Source organism: Drosophila simulans, chromosome 2R (assembly GCF_016746395.2).
Source record: "Drosophila simulans strain w501 chromosome 2R, Prin_Dsim_3.1, whole genome shotgun sequence".
Lineage (NCBI taxonomy): Eukaryota > Metazoa > Arthropoda > Insecta > Diptera > Drosophilidae > Drosophila > Drosophila simulans.
The window spans coordinates 17,018,803-17,035,733 of NC_052521.2; the positions used below are offsets into that span (position 1 = coordinate 17,018,803).

At 42.2% G+C, this 16,931-nt stretch overlaps 1 protein-coding gene across 1 annotated transcript; it reads right to left on the reverse strand.

The window, feature by feature from the left end:
* Window positions 1-3,897: 3,897 nt before the first annotated feature.
* Window positions 3,898-4,369, reverse strand: LOC27208614. The gene has a single exon (XM_039291672.1). The coding sequence runs from the start codon at window positions 4,367-4,369 to the stop codon at window positions 4,121-4,123; it is 249 nt and encodes an 82-aa protein (XP_039147606.1). The 3' UTR covers window positions 3,898-4,120.
* Between the last annotated feature and the right edge of the window lie 12,562 nt (window positions 4,370-16,931).

A 16,931-nucleotide genomic window follows, 5' to 3' on the forward strand; every position in this document is an offset into this window, starting at 1 on the left:
AGTATTCACAATACTAAGCATAGAAGTCTATAAATTCCAATTGAATTTTCCCCCATTTTGCACAATATATATGTTAATTTCATATATTAATCATCATCTCATGCATAAATTCCCTTCACTTTCTATCAAACTGTCTTTCATTTTCTGTGAACCTTGACTGCAGACTTAAACAATGTGGAACAATTAATATTCCCCAACTCTCTGCCATGGAATTTCGTATATCAGCAATGATATCTAAGACCCGCATAATACCAGACTATTTCGACTGATTTGGCTTGCGGAGCAGCTGCAATTAATTAAATCACTTCACCTTGATCAGCAAATGAAGCAGTTTTGTTGTGCTGCTATCTACTATCTACGCACATATCTAATTTAGTATAATGTGCATTATATTCGCTTATTTTAGTTAAACACGCCGAAATACAAGACATTTGTTGGGCCATACACTGGGATAAAATACACCTGCCCTGCTTTAAAAAGACCCCTCCCTCTTACCATCATCGAATTCGGCAGCCTCATTTGTGAGTCAAAGTTGAGAAAATGTTTGAGTTTAACAGGCCCGCTGGATGATTTTGATGATGATGGTGATGGGGAGGCACTGATAAGAGCGCTCGTAATGAGCAAACATTTTAGTATTGAAATTTTAATTAGCTATTGCGCAATAAAAATAAAAAACGGCCTGAAAAGGAAAACAAGAAATTATGAAAATTTCAGTTCAGTTTCGGGTTTTTTATTAAAATTTATGCCCGGTGACAGTTGAACCCCCTTTCATGGGGGAAATTAACCAAAAGCTTGGCCATAAAATGCATTAACTCTGGATGCAGCGGACTGCATAGAATTTTTTCATATTTTACGATTGCGTTTTTTATTGTCTCTACTTTAAGGGATACTCAAAGTAGAGCCGTTGATTGCACGGACCATGCAGGTTGGCATTTTATTAATGAGATTAATCAATTTCGGTTTTCTTCATTATTGCCATGGTTGTTGGCAGAGTTCTGGGTGCCCCATTTCGCCCTTTTTTCTGTTCTTTTTTTTTTGTTTAGATGGTTCTCTAGTGCCGAGTGTATCTGGTATCTGATGGCGTTTTTTACGATGCCTTTCGGTCTCGGATCTTGATATTTATGTGGGAGTCTTTGGAATCGAGGCGGTGCGGTGTGGAGTTTTCAGTTGACGGCTTTTTACGATCTGTCAACGCAGGCCAACGTGTAGAATATATGAGCTCAATTGTCTTTTTTACGACTGCAGCTCATTTGCTTAGCACCCCGCCCACTTTCCCTTAACCCCTGGCGTCTGTGGCGCAGTCTGTCAACAGTTTACACAAACAGCCAGCAAAGGGAGCATTTTATGTGCACTACAAAATGTATGAAATGTACTGCTAATAGCAACCGACCTGGTCTCCAGGGTCCTGATACGTAGGCCCTCCATCCAGTCATTCCCATACCAACGCAAGGTGCAAACAACTAAAAAGGTACTGAACTTAGCCCAGGTTTTACGACTCGCATTGCCAACATGCATCGGCATCTAGGGGTTAAGACTGCCACTTCGACGGAGGAAGCGAAAGTAAATGTTTGACAGTTTATGGCCCCGGCCCAGGAACTCTATTAGCCAACAGATTTGAAAGCACATATGGCCCTTAAAGGGTCTAAGGCCAGCACTAAAATTACCCCTTCCGGAATGTTTTCTAAATATATAAACTAGGGGGTAAACAGTGGTAGGGGTTAAAATATAATACATATTTTCACTATTACTCTTTTATTTAGAGCTTACAACTGAAAGAGTTTCTTGAACATTTTTAATTATATTGCCTTTAAAAGTATGCCACAATGCTCTTTAAAATCTGTTCTGCATCTGTACATGAAATTTGTGTACCTATGGCATTCCTCAGTCTATTGTTGCCAAACACATGAATCACTCCCCGACCACAGAAAAACTGCAACCGAATTGCATCCACAGATGCAATATTCCCATAATTTCTTGCAATTTCCGAGCCATTGTTTTGGCTGATCGGCCGTAAAACCAAAACAAAAACTCTGTGGGCCATTTGCGATGAGCTCCGAAGGCTGGGCACCTTTCTTTTGGTAGCCAGACAATTCACACAAGAAATGGGCAATTAAATTCCGGGAATTATCGGAACTAAACAAGCGACAAACCACAAAAGCGCAGCGGCAGAAGGAAATCGCCGCTCATAAGTAGTTCGAATCAATGCAACAAAGGTCACCGAAATGAAATAAAAAAAAAACGGCAAAATAAACAATGAGCCAGGCTCAAAAGATGAAGCAGGTAGCCGCCGTAGGAGGCTGAGAATGAGTTTGATGCCTCATCATGGCCATCAGGTGGCATGACAATTAAAATTAGGTAACACGGTGAAAATTGGAAAGTTGCCGCCTCCGAGAACTTTGAACCGCCGCCGATCTGCTCCGGATCTGTTCCACTGATCCAAAGACCGCCTTTGATGGCCGCCGACCCAAGCGACCTGAGTTGTTAGCGCTGATGAAGTAATTCAGTAATTTGCTCCAGCCGGCCATTTAACTAAATATTTTGATTAAAGCCGGCTGGTTGGTGGCTTTAAGCCAAGTCAGCGGACATCAGAAAATCAATAGACTTCCGCTGCCGCCGCTTTATTTAAATGCTAAGTTCACGCCCAAGTTCTCCACTCGTTTATGTATTCGCCGTTGTCTGGCCTGTCCATTAAAAGCAAATTCCTCAAAACTTGGCTGTCAGCAGCAAACAATGTCAACATTGCCCGGAACATGGGTTCGGGGCAGGATGGATCCAAGCATTCGAGGGTCGCTTCTCGTCCTGGCCCAGAACGCTGGTCACCCCTTGGAGATGAAGAGGGCGAAATATTCATGCGAAAATTTGTTAACTTTTTCTTGGGGCCAGGCGGCAAACACACAAAAGGGCTAAGCCATACAATTTGGGGCCATCTATCGCTGTCGCTTCCTACTCCTTTTTTATTCATGAGCACACAAAAATAATACAAATGAAAATAATAAAAATACAAATTGAAAGGAAAACAAAACACTTTTTCTGTGACCCGGCGTTTGGGACTTTCTCTGTCTGTCTTCCTCTGTGTGTGTGTGTGGGAGTGTGGGTGTTTGTGGGTGTGTGCGTGTGGCAAATAAAAATAAATATATTATTTTACACGATGCCAAGACGCGCGCCAGACGCTGCTGCACAAATCTAATTCAAATTCAGCTGAAGAAGTGGCAAAATAATGTGCGAGCAGGGCGTGCAGCAAAGTGGGTGGAATGCGAATCCTTTTTTCGTCCTGCGGGCGGTCCGTGACGACCATAAAAAGGCAGGAAAAAGGCGACGCCGGCACAGGCCGCCCATTTGTTGTAGCCTCCACAACCACACCACTCCCTCCCCGGAAAAGCCCGGAAAAGCTGCCACCCCTTTGGAATAACTCACTCATATATGCCATCTAACGATTGCAGGGACTGAAACCAATACGTGTCGCTGGATGTAAGATACATTAACATATTTGTTTTGTCTGTGCTGTGGGTTCGTTCTCCTTCTTCAATTCTTCTAAAACACATCCACTCTCTCTTTCGTTCACGTGGAGTCTTTAAGTGTACTAGAAGTTATGGTGACAATGGATAAGTATAAAATGGGTACTGATATTTATGGTTAAATGATCGAATTTCAAAGCACTTCGTAAGCTATTTAAGAACATTTAAATTTTTTACATTTTAGAGAGTTCCAAACATTACCTAGGCAAATAAAAATCATATCTATAACTTATTAATTTTGTTATACTTATAGTAGTTGTTTAATACAAGGCAAGCTCTTAAATCCACTGAATTACACATGAAATGCACCACTTTCTCGGCTTAACAAGTTTTGCTCCACTTTTGTTTAGGGTATTTGCTTTTCCAATCCAATTTATTCTATATATAACGAATCGTTTAATGAATTCCATATTTCGCTTTGCCAGGGAATTTCCCCCTTTGGGAGACTCTAACAAGCTCTGGCAGCTGTCCCGCAGTTTTCTCGCCCAGCAAGGAGCCCCATCCTCCGCCATCCCCATGGCTTTTCCATCTGAGCACTCGTTCCGTTCCGCCCGTATCCACTTAGACAGCTCAGGCATAAAAAACATATGTTGCCTTTGGTCCTTTCACTCCTTCTGCTGCCGTGTCCTTCGAGTCACCCACTCTGGCCACCCAGCGCCGCCCAGGACCACCCACTCGGTTGGTTGTGCTTTTTCCAACAATTGGTTTTTAGGTGGCAGTCGAGCACATTTTAAGTGGTAATCATTTACGCTTCGCAAATAAATACCGAGTTTGTGATTTGAATTTTCCTGCCATTTCCATTTTCCTCGCTCGCTGCCAGATTCTGTTTGTGTTTTATTTTCATTTCGAGCCATCCTTTCTCCGTTTGTTTTTGTTCTGTATCGCTGTTTTCGGCTTTTCTTTTCGTTTTATTTCACAGCTTTCGTTTTTGTGGGCCGCCCTCTGTCATAAAAACGGCGACCGTGGGACATTGTAAATTTTAAAGGTTAACCCTTTTCGCTTCACTTTTATGGAAGAACCCCAAGCCCGCTGGGATTAGGTTCTCCAGCTCGGCTGCACTTTAAGCAAATCCCTTTCCCAAAACTTATTATTGATCATTGGTTGTTAAGAGCTGGAACTGGTTTTCCAATTACCCTCGGCCGACACTCATTAACCCATTAGGTCCAGCCTATTAAGTTAACCTGAAGTACTTTCGTTGGATCTGGTTTAAAAGTAAAAACCCGAAGACAAATGAAAGTTTCCATTGTTCGGAAAATGGCTGCAAAGAACCTTGGTTGGCCGAAAGAGATCTAACCAAAACTGAGCAACCGCAGATGCTGACTGATTTTTAGATCTGCGTCTGGAATTCTGGCTTTGTTAATGATCTACACGCTGCTCACCCAAGAAAAACATTACACTGGCCAAATATCTTCAATAATATTTGTTTTAAATTATATACAATTACAAATATGTACAGAAACGATTTCAAAGATTCTTGCTGAATTCCCAGATGTACGACAAAGCAATTTAGAATATAATTTTTGAGCTACATGCATTTAAATACCATTTTTTCTGTGTATCGTGAGGGAGACCAAACCTGATCTTTGAGTAACGCGATCAGGTGCGAACAAAATTATCAGCCCATGGGCACAGCGAAGAGTCAAATAAAAAAGGGAATATAAAAAGCCAGAAGAAATCAAAACTCGCCGCGAAGTTAATTATAATTGCCTGGGCAAAAATACAAAGAGGGGAAAAAATAAATAAATAAAGGTTGTTGCCTGGTTGACTTGAAAACCGTGGGCTGGCTCGTAGGAAGGGGGCGGGGCTGGTCGGTGGTTTTATTATTGATTCGGCGCTCGGATTTTTATTTTTGAAGTGTGCGTGTGCCGGCATCCTAAATTATTTTTCATTTGAGGCACGTCGCCGGGCCCTAACTATATGAAATATCATTCGATGGGCCCGCGAATGGGAATGCCTTTTCATAATTATATTTAATTTCAAGGTTGCGCCTCGGCGGAAGACAACAAATAATTGTCGGAGATAATCGGCGAGCTGTCGCGGCTGCTTAGCGCCTTGTCAGAGGAATTAGCCGGCAGCAATACGAGAAAAATAATCACAAAAAAAAATATTTATAAAAAATAAAATCCAGATACCAGATGCTGAATACATTTGAGTGGGTGTAATTATGACAATTGAGACCAATTCGACGGTCGACCAATGGAATGGGAATTAGCTCAATTGCAGTTCTCGAATGTGTGAATGGAGATTGGAGAACAATCAATGGCTAATGGACTTGGTATTGAAGAGCGACGGCTGTATTGGGGTTTGTGGAACGATTAAGCGAAATTGATATTGATAGATACAGATGCAAATCTGTTTTTGCATTGAGCATTGATATCCGAGTGTTAAAAGTGGGAAAAATTATAGCTACCGCTTTTGCCAGGCCAATGTATGTATTCGATTTCATTTGATTGCAGCAATAAATTGTATAGTTCTTTGGCCATTCAAGTGGTCTAGCTTAGCCACTATTACATATAAATTTTAATTGGCCATCTTAGATTCTGGCAAAGGCGCATCCTCTGGATTAGTTTAATCGTTGTACCTATAGCTCAACTGCTCAACTGTGGGAAACCCACGAATCAATGTCCAATAAAAATGCAAGCAAACCAGGTCAATGGGTCTGGTGGTCGATCTCTGTAGGAAGTTCTCAAATTAAGACATACAATTCGAAGAAACAACTTCCCCAGCTGGGCAATAAAACACCGTCTGCAGTGTGAATTGAGCAGAGTGCTTTTCCTCACAATAATAGAGGAAACATTTCGCCCGACATCTGTTTTGTTTGACATATCAATTTCCCGAAGCGTGTAAACATATCAAATCGATCGCACAACTTGTCATGCCCAAAACAGATCGAATGGAGCCGGGAACTGAGGCCAATCTCTGGATGTCGGACACTAAATGAAATTGTAAACACACCAAACCTAACTGTGACTCTGTTCCCTCGACTGTGACGTATTGTGCTGAATATGTTCAATGTTCAATGGAAATTAACACGAAATCGAATCAAACAGCAAACAATCCGAGAGAACGGCCCAAAAACCAAAACGTATTCGAAGCAGCTCAATTCGATTTTCGAGTTGTTGTCAGAAAAGGCCGGCTTGTTGTTGGGCTTTCAACGCCTGCGCAAAAGTCAAGCGCTACAAGAGTCATAAATTGAACTACAACATGCCGAACAACAATACCACAAAATGAAAATCAACAACACGAACACTTTTGTCGTGCATTTTGCGCCACACCCAGCAAACAATTTAGTCAATATAGTCGGGGGAAAATACAGATATGCATCAACTGGCGGGGTTCGTTGGTCTGTCTTTTCTATGCTAAACAGCCTGCAGTCGGTCGACTTGCTTAAACTTATTCAATTTCACACGCAAAATGGAGTACGATAAGCTCCAGCTCCAGCTCTGGCTCCTCCAGCAAGGTGATCTTGGAGCCCCACCTATGTACATATGTAAGTCACTTTCGTGCCCCAGACCACGAACTCTATGGGGTTAGTCATGTGACTGGGGCCATGAGATCAGATCACTCAGAACACAACCTTCAACGCGAGCTCCAGCTGGGATCTAATGTGTTCGCCGCTGATTTCTGGCAGATATATGAGTGTTTATCCACGGAACACTGATTGGTATTTCGCTGCAGGTTTATCGAAAACAATCATTCTTAATTCGAAGAAAAGCCTGTGGAACTCTTCGGCTTCTGGTTTCAACTAGCAGGTGCTAGGAAATAAGTTTTGCTGTCTAGCTGTATTTTTATAATCAGAAATTTCGTAATATTATTATTAGCAAGAAAATGCAATTCGTAATAAGAGGAAGAAGATCAATCAATCAGTTATTTGGTGAATCTCCTGATGCGTGTATGGACTTTTCCAGACCCCATGGATATTTTCTTTTGCCATAAGGGCTGCCGATTGAACTCTAGAAATGCAGTGCAATATGAGTGAATAATTTATATCTGGCCCAGCACCTGTTCGCATGTAATCGATATTCGAGTCCGTGCTGCCTGTCATCGATTGCCAGATGCTGACGCAAATATTTATCAGCTGCAGCCGTGCTGCACTGACCCATAAAAGCTGCATAAATATTCATTGCTAGGCGCCGCGTCCCAGAGCTGCATTTATAATAAAATGCAAATGTATCAATTAAAGTGTGTTTTATTTTGTCAACAGCCCGGGATTCCGATGGTACTGCCACTGGCACTGGTACGCAATATATACCATATAGGGTGGTGGGGGCAGAAAGACAGTGGTGCACTAGAGACGGCACTTGGATTGGCGGAGTATGACGACGTCGAGTGGTGGTCGTATCTCTGGTTGTTGACCTCGCACAATGGGGGAAACTCGCACCACATACTGGCAACACATGGAGCATAGAGCGTGTGCACCATTATGCGACAACGAAGCGTAGTTTCACTTACAATTAAATGACGAGGTCGCTGTCGATGACGACAATTGTCCGCCACAAAGCAACGGGACATCAATAAAGCTGAAGACCTCCTCCACAAAGGCCAGCACTCAATAGCCAACCCATGTGAGCAGTTCGTTTCAGTTTGCCCGGTCAATGTGCCAGTTGCCCGCATTCGAGCAATCAGAAACCGAAAGGAACCCTCGGGCGCAAGCTGCAAGTTGCTAGTTGCAACATATAATTGAGTCATTACGTAGTATCCCCCGATTTGCATAAAACAAACGCAGCTTGGGCAATTATCGCCCAGCGCCACACGTGCATTCCATATGCCGCACAGGGGAAAATACGCAATCAGCACTCATCACAGATGATAAATGCTCAAACATTGGAAAGATTGAAACGATTAATTTTGTTTTTTATAATTATTATCTTCTGCTACTCTAGATTTTATATTCATCAAATTCATTTAGGCTTTTCTGCCTCATTTAACATCTTGAAACTGGCGATCCAAACAAAATGTATCTATAACATATTGCGTAGAAGATTCAGTTACTTTAATTACCTCCTAATGAAATGTAATAATTTCGTAATTTATCCCATTATATTCATAAACCTCTTAGTATTTACTACTAATTCGAACCCTATTTCCTAAGCTTTCAGCATTTAAAGGAAAACTGTGCTTGAAACTTAAATATTAAGCGCCAGATAGATTATAAAAGATAGATATAAAATGACCCACATTGCGTGAATTTTTTCAGGTTTTGTAACCAAGTCCCTCCTGGCATCGCCACTTCTCTGTAATTCCACTTTTTTGATTGACAGTGCGGTTTCCGGCCCTCTCCACTGACTGCCGACCACTACAACTCGCTGCTTTGCTTTGCTGCACACCAAAAATTTATGTTTATTGGCGTTTGTCAACAATTTATTTAAATTTATTGTGACAGCGTTTTTTGTGTTGCATCGCCATAGTGTTCCCTTGTCTGCTGCAGGTTCCGCTCCGATCTTGATGTATTAATCGAGGGGACAGGGGAGCGTTAATCATCTGCAGATGATAGATGCCATGTTCGGCCAACAATTAAATATGCAGGTGGAGCAATTAGCTGTTCAGGGGATGAAATTTGGAGGGGCAAGTAGCACAACTTATTAGTTATAGCCGATCATTCATCGTTAGTTGAAGTTGCAGAGGCGTGTTTTAGCTTGAGCTATTGATCGTTAGGAAGTCTTTAGAGCCGGCTCATTATAAACGGATCGTTTAATGCTATAATTATAATAATAATTTGTATGTATTTTTAGAATTAGGTTGAAAATAAATTTTGGGTGTTGGAATAAAGTCTTAAGTAGAATGTTACTATATTTACTACCATCTGCTTTCGCTTTTATATATTTTATAACCCATCCATCCTCTGACTAACCCCTGAAATTTATGCCCCCAGGATGTTCAGCGGTTCTCAAGAACTTCTGGGTCCTTTTTTCGCATCTCATGCGAACCCACAATCATCGATGACTAATCCGACTTTAGTTTAATTTCTCTTTCGTTTAATTTATTGTTTAATGGCCCCCAGCGAACCGGCAACGTACGAGAATAAATATAAAAGGAGCTAAGAGCGGAAAGCTAAAAAGCAGAAAACCGCAACCCTTTTGGCCAGTCTGCCGTTTTAACCATTTAGCCTTTTGGCCGCTGCTTATTTACGTTCTCCGACGGAAAGGCAACCTGTGCCCAAAAACTACAAAACATGCGCTGGCATAAATCATAAGCGTCGGCGAGTTGCCCAGAAACCAGGTTTAAAGATACAGATGCAGATAGAGATTCGGATTCGGAATCGGATATGGATGCGGATACACACTCCGAAGCAGAGGCAAGTCGAACTTTTTAACAAGCATTTAACGATTTAATTTGGCAAATGCGCCGATGGTAGGGGAAAACTTTGCTAGCCAAGGGATCCAGCAACTGTAGTGCCCAGCGGATATTTATGGATCGGAGGCGCAACCTTGCCAAAAGATGAACGCAACGAGAAAAATTCCCAAAATGCGACTGGGGAATCGCTAACTGCCAACCCAAACCATTTTCATTCCATTTGGGTATCCCATATGCAAAAGTGCCCAGAATGCGGGCAGTCGTTCAATTCGGGAGGCGAGGGTTTTGAAACGGGGTTTTCTGAAAGGAAAGCAGCATATGTGTGCGAGTAGCGAACTGCCGACTGCAAATGGAGCACATAAATTATATTCCATTCGATGATATTTGCGTTTTGCTGCTCTTTATTTAAAAAGAAGCGGCGCTGTTGGCCAAGGGCCCAAGCTGAAATTCAGTGAGGATTTGGAGGGTAGCAGTGGGTTAGATAGACTAAGGGGGCTTACCCCAAAATTAAGTTTGAACAGATAATACTGATAATGTTTTTAAAAAGTTCTTTAATAGGTAGCATATAAAATTGGAGTTATCAGTTGTGATTATCTTAAGCTGACGAACTGCAACGTTATGCAGAGGTATACTTCAGTAAGTATATATTTCACGATAAATGTTAAGCTTAATGATTTCAGGTTACTGGTCATGCGGCATTCGTTACCTTTCGCACTCAGCACTCTTACTTGTTAAGTTTTCAACTCTGGCGCAGTCAGCAATTTGCTTTGGCCATATTTTCCCAGTTCTCCAGACTACACACATGCATTTTAATGCCCTCAGCTCGCCGGTTTTTTCACTTCTTTTCTATTTGCTTTCGACATTTGAAATGTGCCTTTGACTTTGCGACTGCTGCTGCAAAGTTGCTGGGGTGTGGAAGGAAGGCGGTCCGAGTTCAAATTAAAGGATTCAAGGCTCGACCGCAACCCATTTATCGAATGGAGCTCTTTTTTCTATCTCTAAAGTAAATGCGGCATAATTTATGGGGACTGGGCCATTAAAATATATGTAGCTATATAAATACGTAGCGGTACATATATAATGGATTCCAGTTGGATTTCGCTGTGGCCCGATTATGGGCCATTTGTTATGCGGAGGCCTTTAATTTATTTTTATCTTTGGCTGCTAATTGCAGTTCTCAGCAATTGATTTAAATTATCTACCAAATGTGCATGCATGCTCTCTTTTATTTATTTCCATATAAATATTTCATAAATCTACGGTCACCGTTGGGTTAACCACCGCTGAAAAACTTTGCAATTAAGCTGGCTATAAACAAAAACAACAACAAATTATCGCATCGAATTTGAGACAAAAAAAAAATTGCAAAAGGGCTGAATAAAAAATCTAGTTTATTAAAAAGTCTGTCAGTGGCATATGGGCAAAGTTTTATTGTTGTCACTATCGGCATAAAAGTTTCATAAACATATACATAAATTAAAATTAATGTTCCACCTAGCTTAATTTATGACGAACAGCCAAGTCCATTTAAACCAATACCAATTAAACAATCAAATATTTTCTCACAGCAAGTTAAACTTAATAAACGAGCTGCAAATTCTTCGTAAGCAAACTCTGTGTCCAAACTTTCTGGGAAACTCGACGTCGAGCCATTAACAACACATACACAACAGCCAGTTGACTGCCATAATGGCCAGTGAATTAAGAATTTAATTTATTAACAAACTGCTTTCGCTATCTGCCTGCAACAAACAGAAAGAACCGTCTGCAGTTGGCTTTGCATTAAGAATTAACCAGCTGGGTTTGACGAGGCAGCCTTTATCGGTGGCAGACTTCAGACTTCAACTTTTAATAGTTTAAAAGCCCGCTCCGAGAAACGCAGAAATTACGAGAGCAAATTAAGGCTGTTGAGTCAAAGATAAAATGCATCACAAATATGGAAATTACGTCTTCGCCTCGGCCAGGGAAACAAATTGCACTAAATTGATAATTAGATGGGAACCGTTGGGTGGGAAGTGGAGCAGGGCAATTACCCCGAGGAGAATTCATCTTCATTGGACTCTGAATGAGATGTTGTGCGGGGAAACAGAGCAGAGTAACTGCGCCTGCGGTTATGACATTCACTCACAATTCGTCTATTTTCGGATTTCTTTGTGCTGCAAATACTTCAGACTGGTTAAAATTTGGTTCAAGTTGGAGCTACTGTCAAATGCATAATTGTTTCATTAAATGGTACACTGCACAACGGAAGTATTCGTTTATATTTCCTTGACACATTTACGGACATGTTTAATTTGTTAAATTTTCTAATAAGTTAGATGTGTCATTTTTCTCGACAGCTAGCTAACAACATTGTCATCAGGCTGTACTTAAATATACTTCGATTCGTCCCATTTCCCGTTTCTTATCCTAAAACTGACTTGTGCCCCCCACTTAGCTCCACTGACCCCAGATTTCCAAGTCCCACTTACCCAGTTGGCTAATACAGCCGGATCCTTTTATTGCTTCCTCCTCCGGAGTCTGGAGCACCCTCCTTTCGGTCTGCCAATTTATGACTTTTGAGTACGCATCCATATATCATTATAATTGTCAATAATCGTTCGATTTATTTATATTTTCTCATATGTGCCTCGACATTTTATGGCCATTTGGCGGGGCCCATAAAACTGCGACATTCTTTTTTATTGCCCCGCCCGACTCGCATCTTCTCTACTTGCTGCTTTTCATAAATCATGCGAAAATATGAGAGCAAAAGTATTGCATTGTTATACGAAAGACATTGCCCGGTCGCCAGAATTTTATTAGGCATAACTTCTTCCTGCATTTGCATAAATACGCAGGTCGGATCCGGTCTTTTGGTTCAAATGCCGCTTGTCAGGGCTGCTTTACCGAGATCAAAGGAAGTTATCAATATTTAAAAGCCAGCGAGTCAAGGTCACAAAAGGCCCAAAACGACCCAGACGGTAGGGTGGGAAAATTACAAAAAAATAAAGCGCCGGGTCCAAACTAGCTAACTGTCAGCGGGCTTAACTTTACAACGTTGCATGAATAAAAATTTAAATAATTTATAAAATTTGTTACTTATGGCGCCTGGCACACAAACAGCCCCCGGGCTGACTCAAGTAAATATGACCAAAACAATGTGAGCTTCCTGTAGAGAGGCGGACGGAAGCGTAATGGTGGCGTATGCGTAATGCGAAATGCCGGTAAACGTGGCCAAAATGGAGGGCGGGAATTGGAGACCATCGGGCTTAAGCTCGCGGAAGTCGTTGGCGGGCTGCTCTTGCTGATGCTTTTGCTGCTTCTGGTCGCTTTATGTTCTTTATTTTTAACGAATTTTTATGATGTCTACGGCAAGGGCAGACATTCTTTCTGCCACCGGCGTGGTACATTAAAAAGCGTCTACAGGGTCCTGCTACTTTCTCCCACTTTTTGCATACTTTAGTGTGTAGTGCCGAGTGGCGTAATTCCCGGTGTTGTGTCTCCCGTTTTGTTAATAGCGCGGGGCTTATATGCTAAATGGAAATTCAGCTTTCAGCTTGCCATTTGGGAAAAGCCACCACTGGCACCACCCCAGAGTAGGAAATCCCGACACCTGAGCTTATTGATTTGTCGCTGGAATCCAGGATACAGGAGCCAGAACCACCTGGCCCACAACTGCGAATGTGTAATCCGCTTGGTTGCCTTATTTTTGCGTAATTTAATAACTTTGCTTAACATAATTGACAATTGAAGCGGAGACATCGCCGTTTATCAGCGGCTTAATGCCTACCATCGACATGCTTAAGCCGAAAGTGTAATGAACTCTGAAATTTGATAAATAAAATAGCCGACATCTTTGTGGGTTAGAGAGACAATGAAGCCCCTGGCGCCTTAAATTTTTTAAGTAGCCAAATTGTCGGGGGCTGTCCAAAAATCTTATCTCATTTAATATTTAAATAGCTCGAGAGCGTTTTGGCAAAATTGTTATGAATTTTCCCACGCTCACACAGGCAACGGGCGTCATAAAATTTTAATTAGTCGCCTGTGCACATACGACGCATGCCAGCAATTTGAACTCTTTGAAAACTTTTGCCGGCACACAGTGCGTATGCGTTATTCATATGTATAAGATATGAGACATGGAATTGCGGCTGTCGTTCAGCAGCCAGTCCTTTTTTTTTCGGATACCAAGCTCTCGTGTGCAGTCAGTCAAATTGCAGCGGGGATTCTGAGGAGAGCAGGACGAAGCCGAGCCGAACCGAACCGAACAGGACCTCCTTTACGCAAATGACAAACTGACGTACGTGACATTTATGCGAATTGGCAGTCGTTGGCAATAGCATAAATTCATATAGGTCCGCATATATAGATACATATATCCGCACATAAAATGTGTGTCAGTTGCATATGTTATGTGCACATTTACAGGGGTATATAAAATTTGTGCCATGCCAAGTGATTTTTCTATAGCGCATTTACTAAATGTTTAAGTGCATTTGGGAGATGGGAAAGTATCTCAAGCTGAATGGCATGTCAAGGCTTCGCTGGCGCTTCTCTCCGATTATATTAAAGTGTCATTTCTCGGAGAGGTGTGCAAAATATATTCCAACTCGGGAACCAGCCGGTGAATTTAAATTTCAAATAAGCGGGGGTCGAAATAAACTTACGCAAATTGAGCGGCAAACGGGTCACAGAAAACGATTCGGGTTTCCTTTTATGCAAGCAAGGTACAGATACCTTTTAGTATTTTACCTGGCAATTTGGCAAAGTCAAGCCGAGTTGCTGTGCCGTTTCATTAAAATGTAATGAAACCTTTCGATCGATTGCGCATAAAAATGTTTGCTATAAAATTTTAAATACACCAATACCAATTCACATCGGCATCAGTATGTTTGTCTGTCTGTGCGACTGTGTTTGCAATAAAATGAAGTTGAACAAATCGCATAATAAAAAGAAGATACACAGAATGGTATGGGAGAAAAGGTGGCTGAGGTTCGAGGGCTTCAGCAATTTTTGGGTATACGCCATAAAATTTTCGCCAAATGTCGTTTGATACGAACACACGCTTATCACACACGCACGACACACAAGCACATTATGAAGTCGTAATATTGTGTTTGTGTTGGTAATGTAAACGTTGTTCTCATGTAAAAGGGACACGCAAAACCGCGCAACAAATATAAACATATCGAACACACACAGTAACAGCAGCAGCAACAACTACACACAATGACAGCGGCAGCAATAATAACCCCATCACGTATACGCCGCGTTGTGCGGCTGCCTTACACGTGTGTTGTGTCCTGTGTTCTGGGGTGTGGGTGTTGGGTCTCGGGGCTCTGGATCCCGGGACCTCGGTCCCGAGTCCCTCGACTCTCCTTTGATAAAATGACATTAAGAAGTCGTGACAATGCCACTAACTGAACCAAAGAGGACGCCACCCGTTGCCGCAGCCAGTCAGCCATCCGGACACACAGACATCCAGACAGTGAGGCAGCCGTCAGCTGGAGCAACACTCGCGACTTGACAAGCTGTACAGTGGTGCTAGAGTTGGTGAATCTTGTGCACTCTATATTTGTAGAAAGATTTAAATAAATGTGATGCAACGTAGAACTAAATACCCGTCGAAAATATATTTTCTTTGAAGCGGGTTCCACACAAAACATACTAAATATGTATGGTACCATATTTTAAACATTTGTTTAATCAGTGTATCTACTATTTTCGATAAATTCTTTTTTTTTTAATTTAGTCTGACCACCAATGAAATATAATGTAACCCACCGTTTTTTAAACATTCAAGCCCACTCATATGGCTCTGACCGGCATTTCTATCTTCATCTTGGTAGTACTTTGAAAGTGGCGAACGCCCGACGCCGTTCCAGTCACTCAGTTGCCGAGGTCTATCTGCACTGTAATGTCCTTTGAGATATGGGAAAGCGGCGATTCCACTCGAAATAAACTCCCCGCACTTCGACCCGCTACTCCACCAAAATGCGTGGTACAGTTGTGTCAACAATGCGAACGTGCCAATGTGCACATTAGGTGGAGTTACTTTTGCCCGGAGAAGGGGTTACAAAGGAGCTGAGACTGGGAAAATTAAATAGAAATTGTATGGCAGCACCCACCGAAAAATGTTGTGGTCGCCAGTTGGCTGTTGTCCCGGCATAAAATTGAATTTGTCTAATGACAAGTTGGGAGCCCACTCTCCCACTTTCCTCTTCTTTGCTGTCAGTCTAATGGCCAACTACTGCGTACCGAGCACAATAACTGTTTGCCTAACGTGCGGCAGTTAGGAGTAACAGCCGTGAGCTACAGGTATCCTGGGTATCCTGGCGGGGGACAGGTGCCATAGGAACCCACGCTTTACCTGCCTGGCAACAGGAAAACAGGGGTTTGTTCAACCAGAAGCCCCAAAATGGTAACACACGTTCTCGGCGAGTACCAAAAATTAATGGCATTTTAATTGTGGCCTAGTTGAACCACTTATTTGAATTGTGTGTTGTTCGTGAGGTCTGCCTTTTTGCACTTTATACCAGTACCACACTCACCAGTACTTCCCGTCCGGCAACAGAGTTCTAAAATGCTGAATTCATTTGTGGCCAGCTCGAAAGTATCCTCTTACCGCTTGGCCTCGCTTAGCTGTCAATTGCTTAGCACCTTCTCGAATGGCTTGTCATAACGCATATGAAATTCGAGCAGATTTCAGAGCAGCAGGTTTACTTTTACTCCCCCATTAAAATTGTTCTCGGTAACAAAGAAAATTCATAACGAACGAACGAGTATTTGTGTGCGTGTGTGTGTGTGGGCTTGGCCAGTCGAGATTCCCCGACACAGATACCCGTGGTTTTCGGCCCGGCCACTGGCTGCCTGGCCCACAATGTCCAGGAGTCATGATTCCGGACTCACGACTCACCACCTCCTTCCAAGTGGTATGCATGCCTGAGCACTGAAGTCCTGGGCAGGTTCGAAAATTGTATGAATATGAAAGTGATGAAAACTCGACGATAACGTGCCAAGGTCGTTTCCGGCCGCGTGCATATGACCATATACCATATAGACCAAGCCATACCATACCATACCGTATACCCTTCGAAACAATGCAATGCGGTTAGCTGATGTTGGCCAACTCACTCCTGG